The 16807-nt window shown below is 40.1% G+C and overlaps 2 protein-coding genes across 11 annotated transcripts; one reads left to right on the top strand and one right to left on the bottom strand.

Annotated features, from left to right (window-relative positions):
- Positions 1-955: 955 nt before the first annotated feature.
- Positions 956-10608, top strand: LOC128784911 (cytochrome P450 2K6-like). Of its 2 annotated transcripts, none has more exons than XM_053936810.1 (9): positions 956-1391; positions 4229-4391; positions 5517-5666; positions 6144-6304; positions 6965-7138; positions 7732-7873; positions 8610-8794; positions 8879-9020; positions 10299-10608. In XM_053936810.1, exons 1-9 carry the CDS (start codon positions 1134-1136, stop codon positions 10484-10486), a joined length of 1563 nt encoding a protein of 520 aa, XP_053792785.1. In that variant the 5' UTR covers positions 956-1133; the 3' UTR covers positions 10487-10608. The 2 variants fall into 2 exon arrangements, with proteins under 2 accessions (XP_053792785.1, XP_053792786.1); XM_053936811.1 differs by lacking the exon at positions 956-1391 and adding an exon at positions 3117-3216.
- On the bottom strand, positions 9949-16803 carry CENPQ (centromere protein Q). 9 transcript variants are annotated; one of them, XM_053936814.1, is made up of 10 exons: positions 16736-16803; positions 16263-16352; positions 15600-15763; positions 15231-15288; positions 14982-15096; positions 14758-14826; positions 14067-14196; positions 13729-13848; positions 13392-13469; positions 9949-12805 (listed from the first exon to the last, which is right to left on the bottom strand). In XM_053936814.1, exons 3-10 carry the CDS (start codon positions 15750-15752, stop codon positions 12677-12679), a joined length of 852 nt encoding a protein of 283 aa, XP_053792789.1. In that variant the 5' UTR covers positions 15753-15763; positions 16263-16352; positions 16736-16803; the 3' UTR covers positions 9949-12676. The 9 variants fall into 9 exon arrangements, with proteins under 9 accessions (XP_053792789.1, XP_053792793.1, XP_053792791.1 ...); XM_053936818.1 differs by having other exon boundaries at positions 16309-16352; XM_053936816.1 differs by having other exon boundaries at positions 16759-16775.
- Between the last annotated feature and the right edge of the window lie 4 nt (positions 16804-16807).

The raw sequence follows: 16807 nt of genomic DNA, 5'->3' as shown, positions 1-16807 counted from the left end.
TTGGAGATGTTCAAAACCTGTCTGGACATAGGCTGGGGCAAGTGGCTCTTCGTGGCCCAGCTTGAAAGGAGCATTGAACCAAATTCCAGAGTCCCCTCCAACCTCAATAATTCTGTGATTCTGTGATTTCAAATTTCCAATGAATTTGAATGGAATCAATGAATGATGAATTCAATGGAATCAAAGTTATGCCACCCATAAACAGTTTTGTGAGGAAACAGCAGTGAAAAGCCCTGGGAAGCACAGGAGAAAGCAATTACACACAATCTGAAAACGGGAACAGCATCCTGTTTCCTCAAAGCCAGCAATTCCTGAGAAAAATAACAGTCTGATAGGCTGATGGGTTTATTAGAGGTCTGAATTTATTAAAGGGCTGTTCTGGGCAAAAACTACCTACTTCCAAGAGCATATCTACTGCCAAGTGTAGGAATAAGTCAGCTTGTAAGCTGACTCATACACTAAATATACTGATTCAAACACTACATACACTAGTACATAACACTAGCATGCACTAAAATACATTTTAAATATTAGTAATAAGATATTAAAGAGTATCTTAAAATATATATCTCTAAAATACACTTAGTGTATCCTACATACATACACTTGAATGCAGATGCTGTCTTAACTCTGCAAAAACAGATACATCTGCTCTCAGCTTGTAAGTCTTGCATTCATACATCACACACTTTAAAAAAATAAATCTCTTTGCGCTACACCCCTGGGCAGTGGAATTTTGATTCTTCAGGGGTATCAAGGAGTATAAGGCAAAAGGCTAAAGGTAAAAACATGATTAATCAGTAACCTGGACAGATTGAGCAGACTTTATGCCTTCTGTAGCAAATTCCAGGTTGATGACCTGTTTCTTGGACTTTCACACTTGTGCAGTGACCTATACTCTCATCCAGTCACATGGGTTAGCAAACGTATATATGCCCCTGTACCCTTCTGAGGATTCATTAGGAAGCACATGGGAAGGGAACAAGTCACTGGGCACGATTAAAACATACTCTTCAGCAGAAAATAAGTTTATGGACTAACACAAGAGCCTCTCAAGTTAAATTATTCCAGGAAGTCAGAAATCCAGAGTCCACATTTTCTCTTTTCTGTGACAAATACTTGGCTGAATAGAGATGGGCTGGAACAGCAGCACTTCCATTTGTTTTGCATTCATCCTGGCTTTTCTATCCATTTTGAAAACAGCAGGATTCTGGAACAGCAGCACTTCCATTGTTTTAGTGTTGATCCTGGCTTTTCTCTCCATTTTGAAAATGGCAGGTTCCTGGAACAACAACCGAAGACAGAACTTTCCTCCAGGTCCAAGACCATTACCTCTAATTGGAAACCTTCATTTGTTTGACTTGAAGAGACCCTACAGGACTTACCTACAGGTACTCATTTTCTTTTCTGTTGGTCCTATCAACCAAGCCCCATAGTCCAAGATGTCAGAGAGTTTCTCCTATTGCACCCAATGTATTGCATCCATGCATGAGCCTTTAGCAAGTGACCCAGAGATGGTTATTTGAGCAGAAAATATTGAATGCAGCATGGTTTCTTTACTGTAATATTTATCCAGGTTTCAGCCTTCAACAACTTTCAAATTAATATTTAATATTTATAGCATCCACCCTATTTTTGTGGTAATTTTGAGAAAAAGAAAACAGAATAAGGAATTATTTTGATATTTGGTGTAACCCTCTCTGCCTTCCACTGATTGATGTACCTGGAGCTGTGACTGCAGCATCTTGGCTTCACTGATTTATCAACGTTCTCATCTCCCTTTCCTCTTTTCTTCCCCAAAAGCTGAAGATATACTCTTAATATTCAGGGCCAACCTTTGCCAAAATAATAAATCTCTCTGTTTTTCTTCTAGTGCTTTCGTTACCTAGTTTATTGCAGGGCTTTGCTGACTTTGAGTGAGAAGAATTCTATGAACCTGCTCCTTTCTTAGAGTTTTTTCTGCTTAGACATTAAAATTACACATCTTCCCTGCTGATGATTTTTGAAAGGGATATTTGCACCAACAAACCTGTATGGATGTTGTACTGGTGCCAGGGCTCACCCCTGGATTGGGGTGACGCCGAAAGATGGAAAAGTCTCTCTTCTAATCCGTGCCTTCAAAGAAAGACTCAGTAATCTTCAGTCATCTGGTCTCAAGGTAGTTTATTGTATGCTATCTAAAAGATTTTTTTTCTTGAACTGCTGCAGTCTATTTAGCAGGCTAGACAGAGGCACACACACACACTGACACTGTCTCTGACACCCTCTCTGACTGCCCAGGGGGCTGGTGCCATCTTTTATATCATACATTACATGTTAAATGTTTATAGTTTTTCCCTAATGCCTATTACCTATATTGAATGGTGACTTTCTACTCTAAACCAATTTGTGAGTGCTAATATCACTAAGAACATGGAGGTTAGGAAGGAGAAAGAAGGAGGACAGGGCACGCCCAAATCCCTCCATCTTAGAACTTCTGACCCCCATGTACAAAACTCAGACCCCTCTGTACAAGGCCTAAAAGCCCCCTGTACAGCACTCAAAGATTCTTCTTTTTACTTTGTGACTACTTCTACTATAATATCTAAACTTTTGTGATTTCTTGTTCTTCCTGCAACGTTGGTAAATTGTTCCACGGATCAGATTCAAAGCTACAGGGGTTTCCTGCTGCATGCCAGGGTCTCAAATGTTTCTGACCTGGGCCCGGAACATCCAAGAATGTCTGGGTTCCGACATACTCATAAATCAAAAGACTGCTTAGATGCAATATCTGGAGTATCACTGTAGACCTCCTACACAGCCCAATCATGTTGACAAAAGCAAGCTCCATCTGTTTTCAGGCCAACAGAACCAACATGTATGTGCTGTAATTCAGTGATTCCTTTCTCATTCTGGTTCTCTGACTTGAGCACAATTCAGATATGGGCCACTGCTCCTGTTATTTCTGTTATTCTGTTATTCTGTTATTTCTTGCTGGCTGTACTTGCTTACCACTTGCTGAACATTTTGCATCTTGATGCTAAATAGATGCTTTCTGTTTCTCTCTGCAAACCTCTTACGGCCTGGAGTTCCGGGGGTCCATCTGACCCTGGCTGCCATAGGTGTCCCGGATAGCACTGGGCTGACAGGCACAACCTGTCCAGGTCCCTCAGACAAGCTCCCAGCCTCAGGCAATCTTAGCAAGCAGCTCAGCTCTTAAGAGAGATCAGCTCTTTGGTGAATTCAGCTCTTTAGTGATTTCAGCTCTTTGCTTGCTAAGTGCCTCAGTAAACGCGTGGGGATAGAGAGATGAGAAGGCCGCGTGAGGTTCCACAGCGGTGTCTTTATTGGCAGTTCCTGCGAAGGGTTTTCAGTGACAGCTCTTCTCCTGAACTGGGCAGAAATGAGGTTTTATATAGGGTACAGAGGTGTTGGAAATTGTCCAATAGTAAGGGTTGAGGCAAATATGACTGATGGTCTTACAGAGAGATAACGAGGGTCCGAATGCAGAAGTGGGGCTACTTTGGTAGCCATCATGACTCGGCATTTCGTATCTTAGGCCGCCAGGGAGGCCTTGCAGGGCCTCTGCCTGCTACAAAAACCTACTAGAAAATGAGTGCAGTCAGGAAACCCCCCTCCAGTTGTGAGAAGAATCAAGAACATCGAGTTACATAAAAATAAATCTGCCTGTTCGAGATGAAAAGCTGCCAAATTGTCTCTGAGACAGATTCATGGTGCATGTAATGATGTATAAAAAGTTTGAGTGTATCTAATGCTAAATCCTGGCCCAGAAACAAACTGATTTATTTTTAATAATAAGTAAATTTATTTTTAATAAATGGTACCAAACATTTGAACAGGTTGTTCAGGTGTAGCCTGTGCACAAAAGAAATACAATAGCATAGAACTAAGTGTGAAAACATGAGTCAAAAATTGAATTTACAAGGGTTTCTGAGGGAAGACAGAACTCTCAGTGCAATCCTTTGCTGACTTTGGGTTTCAGCTGTTGACATTTCTGCTCAGTTTAGCACAACAGAACTCTTCTCCCAACTGTTCCATTTGGTCATTATCCACCACAATGTCTGGTACATTCCCATCATTTAAATCAAGTGTCTTTCCCTGTAGTCAGGAAAATATCTACCATGTGAGTAACCCAGGGGCAGGACTGGAAAATAAGCAGCACTGGAAGAGTGATGAATTTCTTTGTACGCTGTAGAAGTTGTAAATCACTGTTCTCTTCTCCTGACAGCTGTCCAAAATATATGGTCCAGTCTTCAGTGTTCAGATGGGGCACAGGAAAGTTGTAGTGATTTCTGGCTATGAGACAGTGAAGGAAGCTCTTGTAAAGCAGGCAGACGCATTTGCAGAGAGACCCAAAATCCCAGTCTTTGAAGATCTGACCAAAGGAAATGGTAAGCTGGTCTTATTCTTCCTTATCAGCTTGACCTACTCATTTTTTTTTTCCCCATGGACAAAGCAGGAGCTGGGACAACACTTTGGATCAGAGATCACAAAAGGCATTGGAAATAGGGAGCAATTTCATTGACTTTAGCACACTTATTCAACTTTGAAACTACTGACAGTGGCAACAAAACAACCATAACTCTAAAAATAATCACAGCAACAGAAAATGGATAGTGACACACTTTCAGGATCTAGAACAAGGCATCCTTCCTAGAGAAGCATTTCTAGCTCTCATGATATGGCTCTGAACTTGTGGGATTTTGGGCTTATCATAGAACAACCTGAAATTTTCTGAAATTAGTATTCTACTGTTGCTCATAATTTCAGTGGTAAATTGTGCTTTTAAATTCAGAATGTGTCAATAGATAGCATATAGCACATAGAGAACTGTGGATTTATTTTAAAAAGGAGAATACTGTCTACTGAACGGGTTTCAAAATAAGAATTTCACACCCAAACTTCATTCTAATTTAGCATAAGAATTTCATATTTATATCTGCAAATATTCTTGCACAAATTCAGGAATAATTCTGTGAACATTTTTAACAGCTGCATCTTTTGTTCATTTTATTGCACAGAAGCTTACTTTTCACTCTATTTTTTAATTTGAAAAAGAAAACCATAGTTGAGGTCATCAGTTAAATGATGTAACAATTTCAGTGAAAAAAACTGATGGTGGAGGTTTTAAGACATTACCTAATTTTTTAAGACATTAGTTTCTACTTAATTTTTTTCCTGCAGTCATCAGAGATCTTAGTTCAATTCCACTTCCAAACTATGATGACCAGCAGTTTGAACTTGAATTTCCAACGTCCACTTTCTTTCAGTGACAAGTGTCTTTGAGGATATATATTTTTCTTAAGATTTGATGAAATAAACCTTAAATATTTATCCTTTGCTTGTGTAATGAACCTGTTGCTGAGGATTGAAAATACTTAAGGCACAGTTGTGTGTTTCCTCATCTGGATGCAATTTTACTTGTTTTAAAAGTGACTGCTACTAAACAGCTCTATTCTATGCCTACAAAATGATTTAACATCTTCTGACACCTTGAAATGTTCTCTTGCTCTCAGGGGTTTCTTTTGCCCATGGTGAAAACTGGAAGGTGATGCGAAGGTTTACCCTCACAGCCTTACGAGACTTTGGGATGGGCAAAAAGGCCATTGAGGATCGAATCGTGGAGGAGTACGGGCACCTGGCAGACTCCATCGCCTCACACGGAGGTGGGTGGATTGTTCATTCTGCAAACCCATAGAATCACAGAGTCACAGAATGGTTTGGGTTCAAAGGGACCTTAAAGCTTATCCAGCTCCAGCCCCTGCCATGGGCAGGGACACCTTCCACCACCCCAGGCTGCTCCAAGCCCTGTCCAACCTGGCCTGGAACACTTCCAGGAGTGAGGCAGCCACAGCTTCTCTGGGCAGTCTGTACCAGGTCCTTACTACCTCTAAGGATTTGTCCAAGTATGCAGAGGCTTTTTGAGCCTTCTCAGGTTCAGACCTTTTTATGAAATGTACACCAGTTTGATGAATTTGGCTCCTCTAGCATTTTTGTGTCTTGGTATGGTATTCTGACATTGGATAATAATCAATTATAGCAATCAATCATAACAAATAAATAGCAAGATTTAATAATAAATTTACATTTACAAATTACGTCTCTTTATTAAAATGTCATAAATTCTCTTGTTCCTTGTCTAGGAAATCCCATTGATGCCAGCAAAATAATTAATGCAGCAGTTGCTAATATAATTGTGTCAATATTGTTTGGAAAACGATTTGACTACAAAGACTCCAGATTTGTGAGACTTATAAATCTGACCAATGAAAACACGAGGCTTGCTGGGAATCCTTTGGTCACGGTAACGATTCACATGTTTATGTTGCTGTTCCAATACATGCCAATAGCAATACTGGTGATGACTTTCTTCTATTAAACAGGAAAATCTGAGACTTTGAGAGATAATTGGTTTACAAAGCACTTTCTTGGACAAAAATACCTTGAGAGACATTTTGGGAATCATGAAGTCAACAATCAAGCCCCCAGTCTCTCAAAAACGTATTTAAGATATAGTTTGAAGAGCGCTAGTGAGTGAAAAATACCTTCAGATACTTGCATGCAATGCTGCCACACCCTGGATTGATTTATGTTTATCTAGGTTCTGAAAAAGAAAAAAAAAAAAAAAGTTAGTGGAAGGGCTGACCGAAACAATAAAAAAAGTGGCTGGCCAACATTTCCATCTGCCTGGTGGCAGCTGGAAGCTGTTTTAGCCTGACACCTACACTACTCCTGAAAAATAGTAATTTGGGGCAAGATTTTTACATCTATTTGGTGGTCCTTGATGAATTTTCTCCCACAAATTCATCCAGTCACTTTTTCATGTTCTAAAAAAAAATATATATATATATTAATCTTGAGTTTTTGACTTTGTATCTGCAAGGAAGTCCATATGTTGCTAATTTGTTTCTATAGTATTTTCAGAGCTCTGGCTGATAAACTCTAACAACTTCCACTCTCCTAGATGTACAATATCTTCCCCTATCTTGGATTCCTCCTAAGGGCTAACAAGGCTCTCCTTCGAAACAGAGATGAATTCCATGATTTTGTACGAGTTACTTTTGTAGAGCACCTCAAAAGCCTGGACAAAAATGACCAAAGAAGTTTTATTGATGCCTTTCTGGTTAAACAGCAGGAGGTAACTGAGCATTTTCTTGCTGATTCCATCTTTTACAGCTCTATGAAGACATTTGCAATTTTCTTTCAGTCCTTGCAATTTCAGCTGAATTTCTTTAGGGAAGCTGTCTTTGAGAAAATACATATGACAAAGTGGTAGAGTTGAACAGATAACTTCATGCTGTTGAAATTCCAACCTCTTTTAATCAGTGAACATTCATCCTTATTTATTTTCTTCAGACTGTACGAATATGTTTACCAAGGCTGCATCTTTTTATCTGCTCTCTTTGTTGTCCCAGATCTTCTGGCTCTTTTGAAAACATAACACATTACAGAATTTAATCACTACCTGGGCTTTAGTGGGACTTATTTGGGGTCTCTGTTATGGCTGGGTTACCTTCCCCATGGGGAAGGCAGCTCCCTTTGCAGATGGTCCCAGTAAACACAAAGATATGTCAGCACTCTCCTCCAGGCACAAGCCCAAAGCTCTTCCTTGTCTTTCACATTTTTTTAAAATACAGGATTTATATCTTAGCAAATGTTTATCTACAAAAATTGCATTTTCACATGGAAAGCTTTGAGTTTTCATCCTTTTATCTCCACAACTTTTTTCAGGAGAAATCCACTACCAGTGCATATTTCCATAATGGCAACTTGCTAAGCTTGGTGACCAATTTATTTGCTGCTGGTGTTGAGACCATTTCCACCACACTAAACTGGGGCTTTCTGCTGATGCTAAAGTACCCTGAAATCCAGAGTAAGTGGTTTAATGATAGATACTGTTACACTCAGGGTATTAGTGACCAAACTGGAACCTGGAGGATCACCACATCTGTTAATAGGCCAAGTTACAAAAAGCTGAGTTTTCCAGCCAGTTATTGTCTCTGTGCCCTGTGGTTCAGATCCAATGAGGGTCACACTGGTCAGCACAACAGGGTTCATACTGGCCAGGCCCTCTGCTTATGGAAATCTCATTAATTAGTAAGTAAAAAGCTGATCTGTGTTGGTCAATGATTCTGTTCCAGGTTTCCCTCAGAAACTGTCAATAAACCAAAGGCCTGTGCAGATGTTAAATGGACTGTACTGAGGCTTTAGGGACCTGAGAATATTCATGGAATTGCCCTTGTCTGGCAGCTCCATTCCAGCTGATGGTACAGGGTTGTTTGGAGTCAAATGGGGGTTTCGAGACAACCCTTGGGCAGAACATAGATCTTTAGACAGAGAGATGGCAGAAAAAAAGTCTTTTCTTGTTGGTAAAGAATCAATCAAACGCTGTGGTCCTGTTCACCTCCCATCATTTCTCAAAGGAAAAAAAGATTTTTGGAGAATTTATGGTTTGTACTCCAGATCTATTATACTTTACATCAGTAAAGCACACTGTGTCTTAGGAGTGAATGAGCCCTTGTATCTTAGAGTTGACTTTACATCAGTAAAGCACGCTGTGTCTTAGGAGTGAATGAGCCTTTGTATCTTAGAGTTGACTCTTTCTTCAGAAAAGGTCCAAGAAGAGATAGAGCAAGTGATAGGGTCCAACCCCCCACGGAGCGAACACCGAGCTCAGATGCCATACACAGATGCTGTCATCCATGAAATTCAGAGGTTTACCGATATCCTGCCACTCAATTTGCCTCATGAGACTACTGCAGACGTCACCCTCCAAGGCTATTTCATCCCCAAGGTAAGATGCCTAGAGGATTGCTTCTTCTAACATTTATTCTTTCTGCATTTGTCCAGGAATTCATTCCTCTGTCCTATTTTGCAGGGAACCTACATAATCCCTTTACTGACCTCAGTTCTGAAAGACCAGTCGCAGTGGGAGAAACCAGACATGTTCTACCCTGAGCACTTCCTTGATGCCAATGGGAAATTTATGAAGAAAGATGCTTTCATGCCTTTCTCAGCAGGTGCCTTCTCTTTTACATTTGCACAGAACACACAGCAAAGATGCTTCTGTGCATTTCCTACTTAATTTTCCCATATCCCTTTTAAAAAGTCACAAAAATATTAGGTGGATCAAGATTTCATATAGTGTGACAAGAAGAAACCCCCAAATTCTGTGTAAAATCAAAGGACAGAAGGGGCTTCCTCTCTGAGGCTTCCCCAGAGTGTGACATTCACCTGAATTTACACACCTGCACCATTTGCCAAATCATGGGGGATTCCAACCCTGCTCCTCTGGCATTTCTCCTGCTTTGCAGGCTCTGTAATTGATGTTTTTACATTCCCATACATCAGTCTCTCGCTAATTTATCTGTCATATCCACAATACTCTCTATTTTTTTATCAACCCTATATTTTCAACTCTGTATGACCTTTGAATAAGATATTTTTCTTCTCATACTCACCATTCTGTACACTGTAATTTTTTTTTATTATTCTTTCTTTTTAGAACTTATGACACTTCCAGTTCCCAGATCTTCTTTTTCAGACTTAAGTCTAGATGTCCCAGCTGAAAGCACATCCAGGGAGTGTCAGGTCTGGGCAGTCCCTGGAGGGCTTATTTCATATCACAGCATGCAATAGCTCTCCATTTTTGGTCACACAGGGGTGTTAACACCAAATTTTAGTTCAGGTTTTTGTTAGTTCTGGCCTTGAATCACCATGTTATGAATAAGGCAGTTTACTAGTTACTGGATTTGACAGAACTTACATTTACAGCATTTTTGAATATTCATAGAATATCTCCTCCACCTTGCTTCTCACTCTGGCCAGCATTTGTGAATCCTTAAGGAATTTGCTGACAAATTTTAGTATAAAAAAAAAACAGATCTAAAGTCTAGCCTAAACCAGTTGGTTTGGGATCCAAAATTTGAGCCAAGTTGAGGAAAAATATGAAGTAAAAATTCAGATTTTATTGAAAACTGGAGTTAAGGAATTCAAAGTACATTTCCATACATTTCTCTCCAAATGCAAGCATTTAGACAAAGGAAAATAAAAAACCATCACCTGGCTTTGGTATGATACCTTTGAAGATCAAAACTCCTCTCTCTCTGTTAACTTGTATCCAAGAGTTTTAAAATCTATTGTGTTCTTTATTCATACCTAAGTATAACATTCAGATATTCTGGATTCCCCCTGACCTTTTTCAGGTCAAGAGCTGATAAAAGGGTTTTTTTTTTCTTCCAGTACTGAAGAAGCAGCTCTCACTGATTGTCTTGTGGTCCTTTTGCCTTTTGTTCCAGGGCGGAGGATCTGTGCTGGGGAGACTCTTGCCAAAATGGAGCTCTTCCTGTTCTTCACCAGTCTCCTGCAGAGGTTCAACTTCCACCCTCCACCTGGCGTTTCCAGCTCAGACCTGGACCTCAGCCCTGCCATTTCATTTAATGTCATCCCCAAACCCTACAAACTGTGTGCTGTAGCACGTTCTTAGAGCTCTAATCAACATCCATTGCGTTTCTAAAATGCTGAAATCGTTTTTCCATGACATCTGTCTTACTCTTTGACCATAACAATCCATATTTCAATTAAGGTTTCCAGTACTTCTAAACCAAAGTAGTGTCCTTTTATTTTTTATTTTTTTGGGAGAGGGTAGAAATGGACCAGAAGTGTGAAGTAATTGATGGCTCATGGATTAATCTCTTAGATCACCTAATCTTGGCTACATAATACAGGCCTTCAGCCTTCCTGTTCTTGCTGCCAGGTTCAGCGTTTGTTGAAAGCATAGCCCAAAAAATGCTCCCAAGTCCAGGTTTTTCCCCAAAAGACATAGGGACTATGAAGCTGTGCTTAGGTTGTACAAGGAGATAAATGTGGGATGTTCAGAGTTTCAGGCTGTCAGAACAGAAGGGCTGTTTGACCTCAGCAGTCAGCTGGGTTTAAAGCTGGGCTGGATATCCTGATGTTCCCTAGGGCCTCAGTGCAGCTTCTTCCCTTGGCTCTTCTCCCTACTCCATTTCCATATGCAAAAAAATCACAGTTCTGTACTTGCTGTAGATCACTTCTAAGGAAAAACCTTAAGCCAAATTGATCTGAATCCAGAAGTTCTTTAAGATTTTCCCTGAGTATTCCTTAAATGGATAAACTCAGTACATAAAGCATACACAAAGAGGAAAATATCTTACCTACTTAAAGCCAAGGTTTGTGAAATTGAAGTTTCAGGTGCTCCCTGGTCAAATCACAGAGCTGTGGTCATAGCTCCACACACAGATCAACAGTGAACCTTCTGGAAGAGGCCTCAAATCTCATCAAAACCAATTCTGCAACTTTGTCCAAGAGTATCGACTGTCGAGATAAGACCACCTCCTAAATGTCTGGATTTATGCCCTGGTTCATGTTACCCTCCCTGTTTGTGTCTGCGTGATAACCCAAAAGTAACAACATCCACAGCCAGCCTATCATAAATCACCAGTTTCAGGGAAAAAAACTAAATTAAAGTAATTACAACTTGCCTCTGTATCTATTCAGCACGGTAATGCAGAAGCTCATTCTTCAGTTACTATTTCAACTTCCTTGTGTGGAAGCTGAATCTGACTCCTACTCACTGCCCTTCTCCACACTTTCTTTTCAAAATAAAAAAAATTTCAAAAAGGCAAAGGTCTCTATGTGGTTCAAGAAGTTCAAAACCTACAGAGTAAATCACCCTTAATGAAAGCAAAGGAGTATATCTTTACTTAACCTCTTCCTGGCATGCAGGAAAATCTTTAACCCATGCTCTGGATGAAATTCTTTTGGGGTAATGGTTATATCAGTAACTGCTTCCCTTGCCAAGTGGTAACAAATCTGAAAAATACTTCTAAGTAATTATATTCCTTTTCCTGTGATTCATCATGAAGCAAATATTTAGTCTGGTTTTTCTGATCCTACATGGGTTAGGTAATCCTATGAGGAGTAGAGAGCTGGACTCAGAGATCCTTACAGAGAGACTTTCAAGCTCTCATAGAAGAGAGATAATTAGCTTTTGTCTCATTAAGAGTAGCAGCAGCTTGCAAACAGTAGACAAAGAGTTTATTAAGCAAGTCAGTGTAAAGAGCACTGCTATCTTTCAGCAGGTAATTTAACCTGAGAAAGTACTTTATGTTGTTTGATGTTAGTTTTTGTATTAAGTAATGAAAATGTAAAAGCTATTTTGTACATTCGATAAAAATTATTCAATTTTCTTCAATTGAGGGTTTTTGTTAAAAAAATAGTAAGAAGGTTGAACAGGGGATTTACAACTGAGTATTAGATAAGCTTATTTTTACTACCTGTTTCAGATTTAACTCCCAGATAAAAACTACTTTTGCAGAAGACACGGTCTTCAGTGATTTACAGATAAAGAAGTGCAAATAGAATGGAATAGTTCCCTTATTCTGTAAAAACACCCAAATAACCCAGGATCCATTTCCCTCCCTTCTCCTAAGACAGGATATATCATCATTAGAAGTCATCACAGGTCAAAAAAAAAACCCAAAAAACCTTGACAGATGACTTAAATCACTTGAGTCCCAAAATGTATCTACACATTTATATATGAGTGTTAATAGAAAATGTTTTAACAGAAATTCAGCAGTCACAACAGGAAGGCCATTAGCAAGAAAGCAGATTCCAAACTCAGCATGGAGACTCCACACATTTTGGGTTCTCACAGCAAATCCACCTTCTCATAGGTCTTTTCAACAAGGGTTAACAAGTTCTTCAAGTCAGCTGACTGCTGAATAGCATTCAGATCCTTTAAAAGGCCCTTCTGATTCTTTACCTTCAAAATTTCCTCCTAAAGAAGGAAAGAATCATAGACAACAAATAAAAAAACAGCTTTTGTTGAGTGCAAGAGGAATTTCACTGTCAAGCAGCCCAGCTACAGCTCAAACAAAAACAGATACAAAGTCACAGAATGAGTCTTCCCTCCAGCAATTATAGATATATTTCAGAAATTACAAGTTCCCTAGGGCCATAGGGTTTCTAGGAAAAGACAGGCAATGTTTTAAATCGCAAGATCACAGAATTGTTTGGGTTGGAAGGGACCTTAAAGATCAGCTTGCTTCAACCCCCTGCCACGGGCAGGGACACCTTCCACAAGGTTCCACTATTCCAGGCTGCTCAGAGCCCCATCCAACCTGGCCTTGAACACTTCCAGGGATGAGGAGAGTTTAGGGTTTTGTTCTTGTTTTAAAGCATAAGCATATAGATCTCAAGGAAAAGGACAAAAATATAACATGAAAAATGAAAAACTATTCAAATTTTCTGAATTTTCAGAATTGCCCCCTCTGGCAAAAGTTAAGGGATAAAAGCACATTCTCTTGCCTTCTTCCTCATAACCAATGTGTCTCTGAAAAGATAAATATATATTCCACACTCACCTGCAAAGTAGGTGCCTGCAAACTGCACTTGGGGAGTTCTGGAAGTTGGAGTGCTCCACTGCCATTTTCCTGGAATACCTAGAAAAAGAAGAGAATGAAAAAACAATCCAATCCCCCAAATATCAGGCACACAAGTAGGAAAATAACCTGTCATTATCCAACTTCTGAAGACAAACTCAATTCTGCAGCTGAATTTGGAAAGATTAAGATCCATTCCCAAAAGCAAATGAGGCCTTCCTTAAATGACACTGCCTGAGAAACAGCTTGTTTGAGAAAGGTCTGGAAGTCAGCCCATTCCTCTAGGTTACAGGAGTACACAAGTTTTTATGAGAAATACCTTCCTGGCATCTTTTTCATCTTTCTCTAACTGGTTCTTGAGCACCTGGATTTTGTACTGCATCTGCTGTATATTTTCCTCAATGCGCTCTGCTGATCTCTCTGCTTCAGTTATTTCTTCCTAAAACAAAACAAACACAAAACTGGAAGAAAATTTACTTTAGAAATGGAGAATCTTTCCCACAGAACACATTGAGTGACTGAAAAAACATCCCAAAAGAGACAGTGCTTTCCAGCAAAGGTGGCTGACAATGATGAACACTGGACACTCCTCCACAAGAGCAAAAGCATGGCCAGCAGTGTGGTAAGGTAATTTCTTCCCTTCCTTGTTTTTCCTACCTGCAGTTGTACCAAAGACTCCTCATTTGTCTCAAGCATTTGTTTCTCTGCCATTTGAAGGCCCAGGATATTCTTCAGGTTGCCCAGCTTCCCTGGAGGCACGTTTAAAGTCTTGAAACTTCTCAGCACCCTTCAATTACAGAAAAAGGAAAGTATGACTTGTTTGGAGTTCTTTGCAAAGTAAAAAGAAAATTCTGGGGGAAAACTAATCTCACTAAAGTGTTAAACTTAATTGCTGTCAGTGAAGTAAATGACTGCAGAGGGAAAGAAAAACTGCCTTGCATTGTTTTCCGAAATCATGTGGAGTAGGTGTCCAAGGAAAGAACCAGGAACAAGAAATCCCAAAAATCCTCATGTTTGCTATTGCACTGACCTTGTGTGGTTTATATTCCACTGGCCTCTACACTCCCTGACTATAAACCAACATTAATTAATATTTTCCTAATATTTTCCCAGTTCTGACTCTTCTGCTTTTCAAATTAAGTTCTAAAAGAAGACTTCACAACTGCTTCCAAATGATGATCATTTTAATAAAACCTGGAAATGCTTTTATGAAACATGATACATAGCTTTATATATATATAGATATGTCAGAGAGAGTATTTTAGCTCACCCTCAAAGTATGGTACAAAGCAACTGGGTAGAAGGAACCTTTTGTCTCCCTCTTTTCTTTTAATTTATAATTTCTTACCTGTTTTTCAGTACATTGAGGTGCTTCTGAACATCATCTTTTCCCTCTCTCTGTTGGGACAAAACAGATCTGGAAAGAAAATACAGGCAGAATTTCCATCACAAAGTGTGCAAGCACAGAGAACACATCAAAAAACACACTGACTTCCCGTTCAAGTAATACTATGATTTTTACTTTGTTCCTTGAGGAAATAAAGAAGAACCACCAGGATATTTGGCACTTACAGTACTACTGAATCCACTATATTTTCCAGGAACAGCCTACTGTTCTCTGAGAGAGGCTGCCAAGATCTTATTGTAGCACTGGACAGCTTCACCTTTTTTGAAGAACCATCTTTTCCTGTTATCACAAAGGAAAAAAGGGAAAGGGATGACTTGTCAAACCTGGACAGACAGCTTTGTGACTCAATGCAGTCAGACTAGAGTCAAAGGTGTAAAACAGTTCAGATTTAACAGGACAGAACAGGACCCTACCTGCAGGGGAATAGTCCTTCAGATCCTTAACTTCCCTTTTGCCTGTCTGAGGGACCTGCTGAAGGGAAAAATTTACCACAAATGTGGCAATTTTGAGACATCCTCTGCTGTGCAATCATTCATCTACTCCTATGAACTCCCTGTGCCAGTGTCTGACAAAAGTTTCTGACCACAGGAAAAAAAAAAAAAGGCTTTACTGAAGACTGCTCAAAATAGCTCTTCACACTGGGCATTTCCTTGAGAGAGCTATTGTTAGTTAATGAATTATTCTCTATGAATTCCAATTTTAAAAATGGGAAAAAATACTTCTTTCCTCTTGCCCCCACGCCCAGTAACTTTCCTACATGCTTGATCCAAAATAATGAATACCTGTCTTTTTTGACCTTGTTTTCTTCCTTGTTCATCTGCTCCCTTTTTTTTGCTAGAAGGCGCTTGTTGATTTTGGGATTTTAAAGGATTTTTTGCTGATCTCCCACCAGTTGGTTTCTCCATTTCATTGGAAGATGTGTGACGGGGTTTCATTATCTGTAAACCTATGGGAACAGGAGGAAACAATGAAAAAATTAAAATCCAGCAATTATAACCCATACAGTGCAAACCATACTTTAAAAAAATATGGAAATTAGGCTCAACCCAATAAGCCCCAAATGAACCTAAATGAGATTAAATGGTTGAATATTTGCTAACCTAGAGCCCAAATCCTGTAAATTTACCTACATGAAGGACCACTAAAAAAGCATCCCCATTTGAAAGATATCTCTGTCCACGACAGGGAGTTGGAAATAGATGATCTTTAAGGTCTCTTCCAACCCAAACCTGTGATTCATCTTTCTAATTTTCAGTGCATTCATCCAATTACCAGAACTTTTTACCTTAGCACAGTGGTCTCTGATGCACTTTAAACCAACAGATTTTTTTCTTACTATAGAGACAGAGGGAAAAGCCATCACACAGAAGGGAGTAGCCACAAACCCCACCACCCTTCTCGCCTCTAAAACACCATGATTCAGATTTATTCAGCTTTTCACTCACTCCCTCAGGCCACTCTTTTCCTCACACAGGTGCTGTCACTTCTCACCAGGCAAGTGTCGAAACTGAGAGCCCCGGCCGGGTTAGTGAGGCCTAAAACAGGTAAAGACAGCATATGCCAGGTAAACAAACTCCACACCAGCTAAATAAGCCCTAAACCAAGTAAATCAGTCCTGCATGTCCCCTCCTCCTTAACTACCCATGTTGTGGGACAGCTTTCACAGCGGACCGCAAATAAGGTATGGACTACAACTCCCGGCATGCATCGCTCCCCACCGCCGCGTAGAATACACACTCTTCAGTTGCAGTGCATGCTGGGAGTTGTAGTCCTTCCCCACTCACATTATCTCACATCCCCAAATGCCCGCTCCCCGGTGCTTCTGGAGAGCATCGCGGATAACAGCGCCACAAAACCCTTCCTCTCCTCCCGGTTCATGTCACCCCAGTCCCCACCTTCCTGGCGCTGCTTCCCCCACCTCAGCGCTGCCGCCGGTCCCACCTCAGCCCGCCGGGACGTTACAAAACAAACCCGCGCTTCCCGCGGCGCA

Source organism: Vidua chalybeata, chromosome 3 (genome assembly GCF_026979565.1).
Source record: "Vidua chalybeata isolate OUT-0048 chromosome 3, bVidCha1 merged haplotype, whole genome shotgun sequence".
Lineage (NCBI taxonomy): Eukaryota > Metazoa > Chordata > Aves > Passeriformes > Viduidae > Vidua > Vidua chalybeata.
This window is presented reverse-complemented; position numbering and strand designations above follow the sequence as displayed.

Excerpts from the sequence above, each read along its gene's own strand:
- LOC128784911 (XM_053936810.1), top strand. The coding sequence starts at position 1,134 with ATGGGCTGGAACAGCAGCACTTCCATTTGTTTTGCATTCATCCTGGCT. Across the intron at positions 4,392-5,516 it reads AGATCTGACCAAAGGAAATG|GGGTTTCTTTTGCCCATGGT; the intron begins GTAAGCTGGTCT and ends TCTTGCTCTCAG. Across the intron at positions 9,021-10,298 it reads TTTCATGCCTTTCTCAGCAG|GGCGGAGGATCTGTGCTGGG; the intron begins GTGCCTTCTCTT and ends CTTTTGTTCCAG.
- CENPQ (XM_053936814.1), bottom strand. The coding sequence starts at position 15,752 with ATGAAACCCCGTCACACATCTTCCAATGAAATGGAGAAACCAACTGGT. Across the intron at positions 15,289-15,599 it reads AACAAGGTCAAAAAAGACAG|CAGGTCCCTCAGACAGGCAA; the intron begins GTATTCATTATT and ends TTTTCCCTTCAG. Across the intron at positions 14,827-14,981 it reads ATAGTGGATTCAGTAGTACT|ATCTGTTTTGTCCCAACAGA; the intron begins GTAAGTGCCAAA and ends TTTTCTTTCCAG.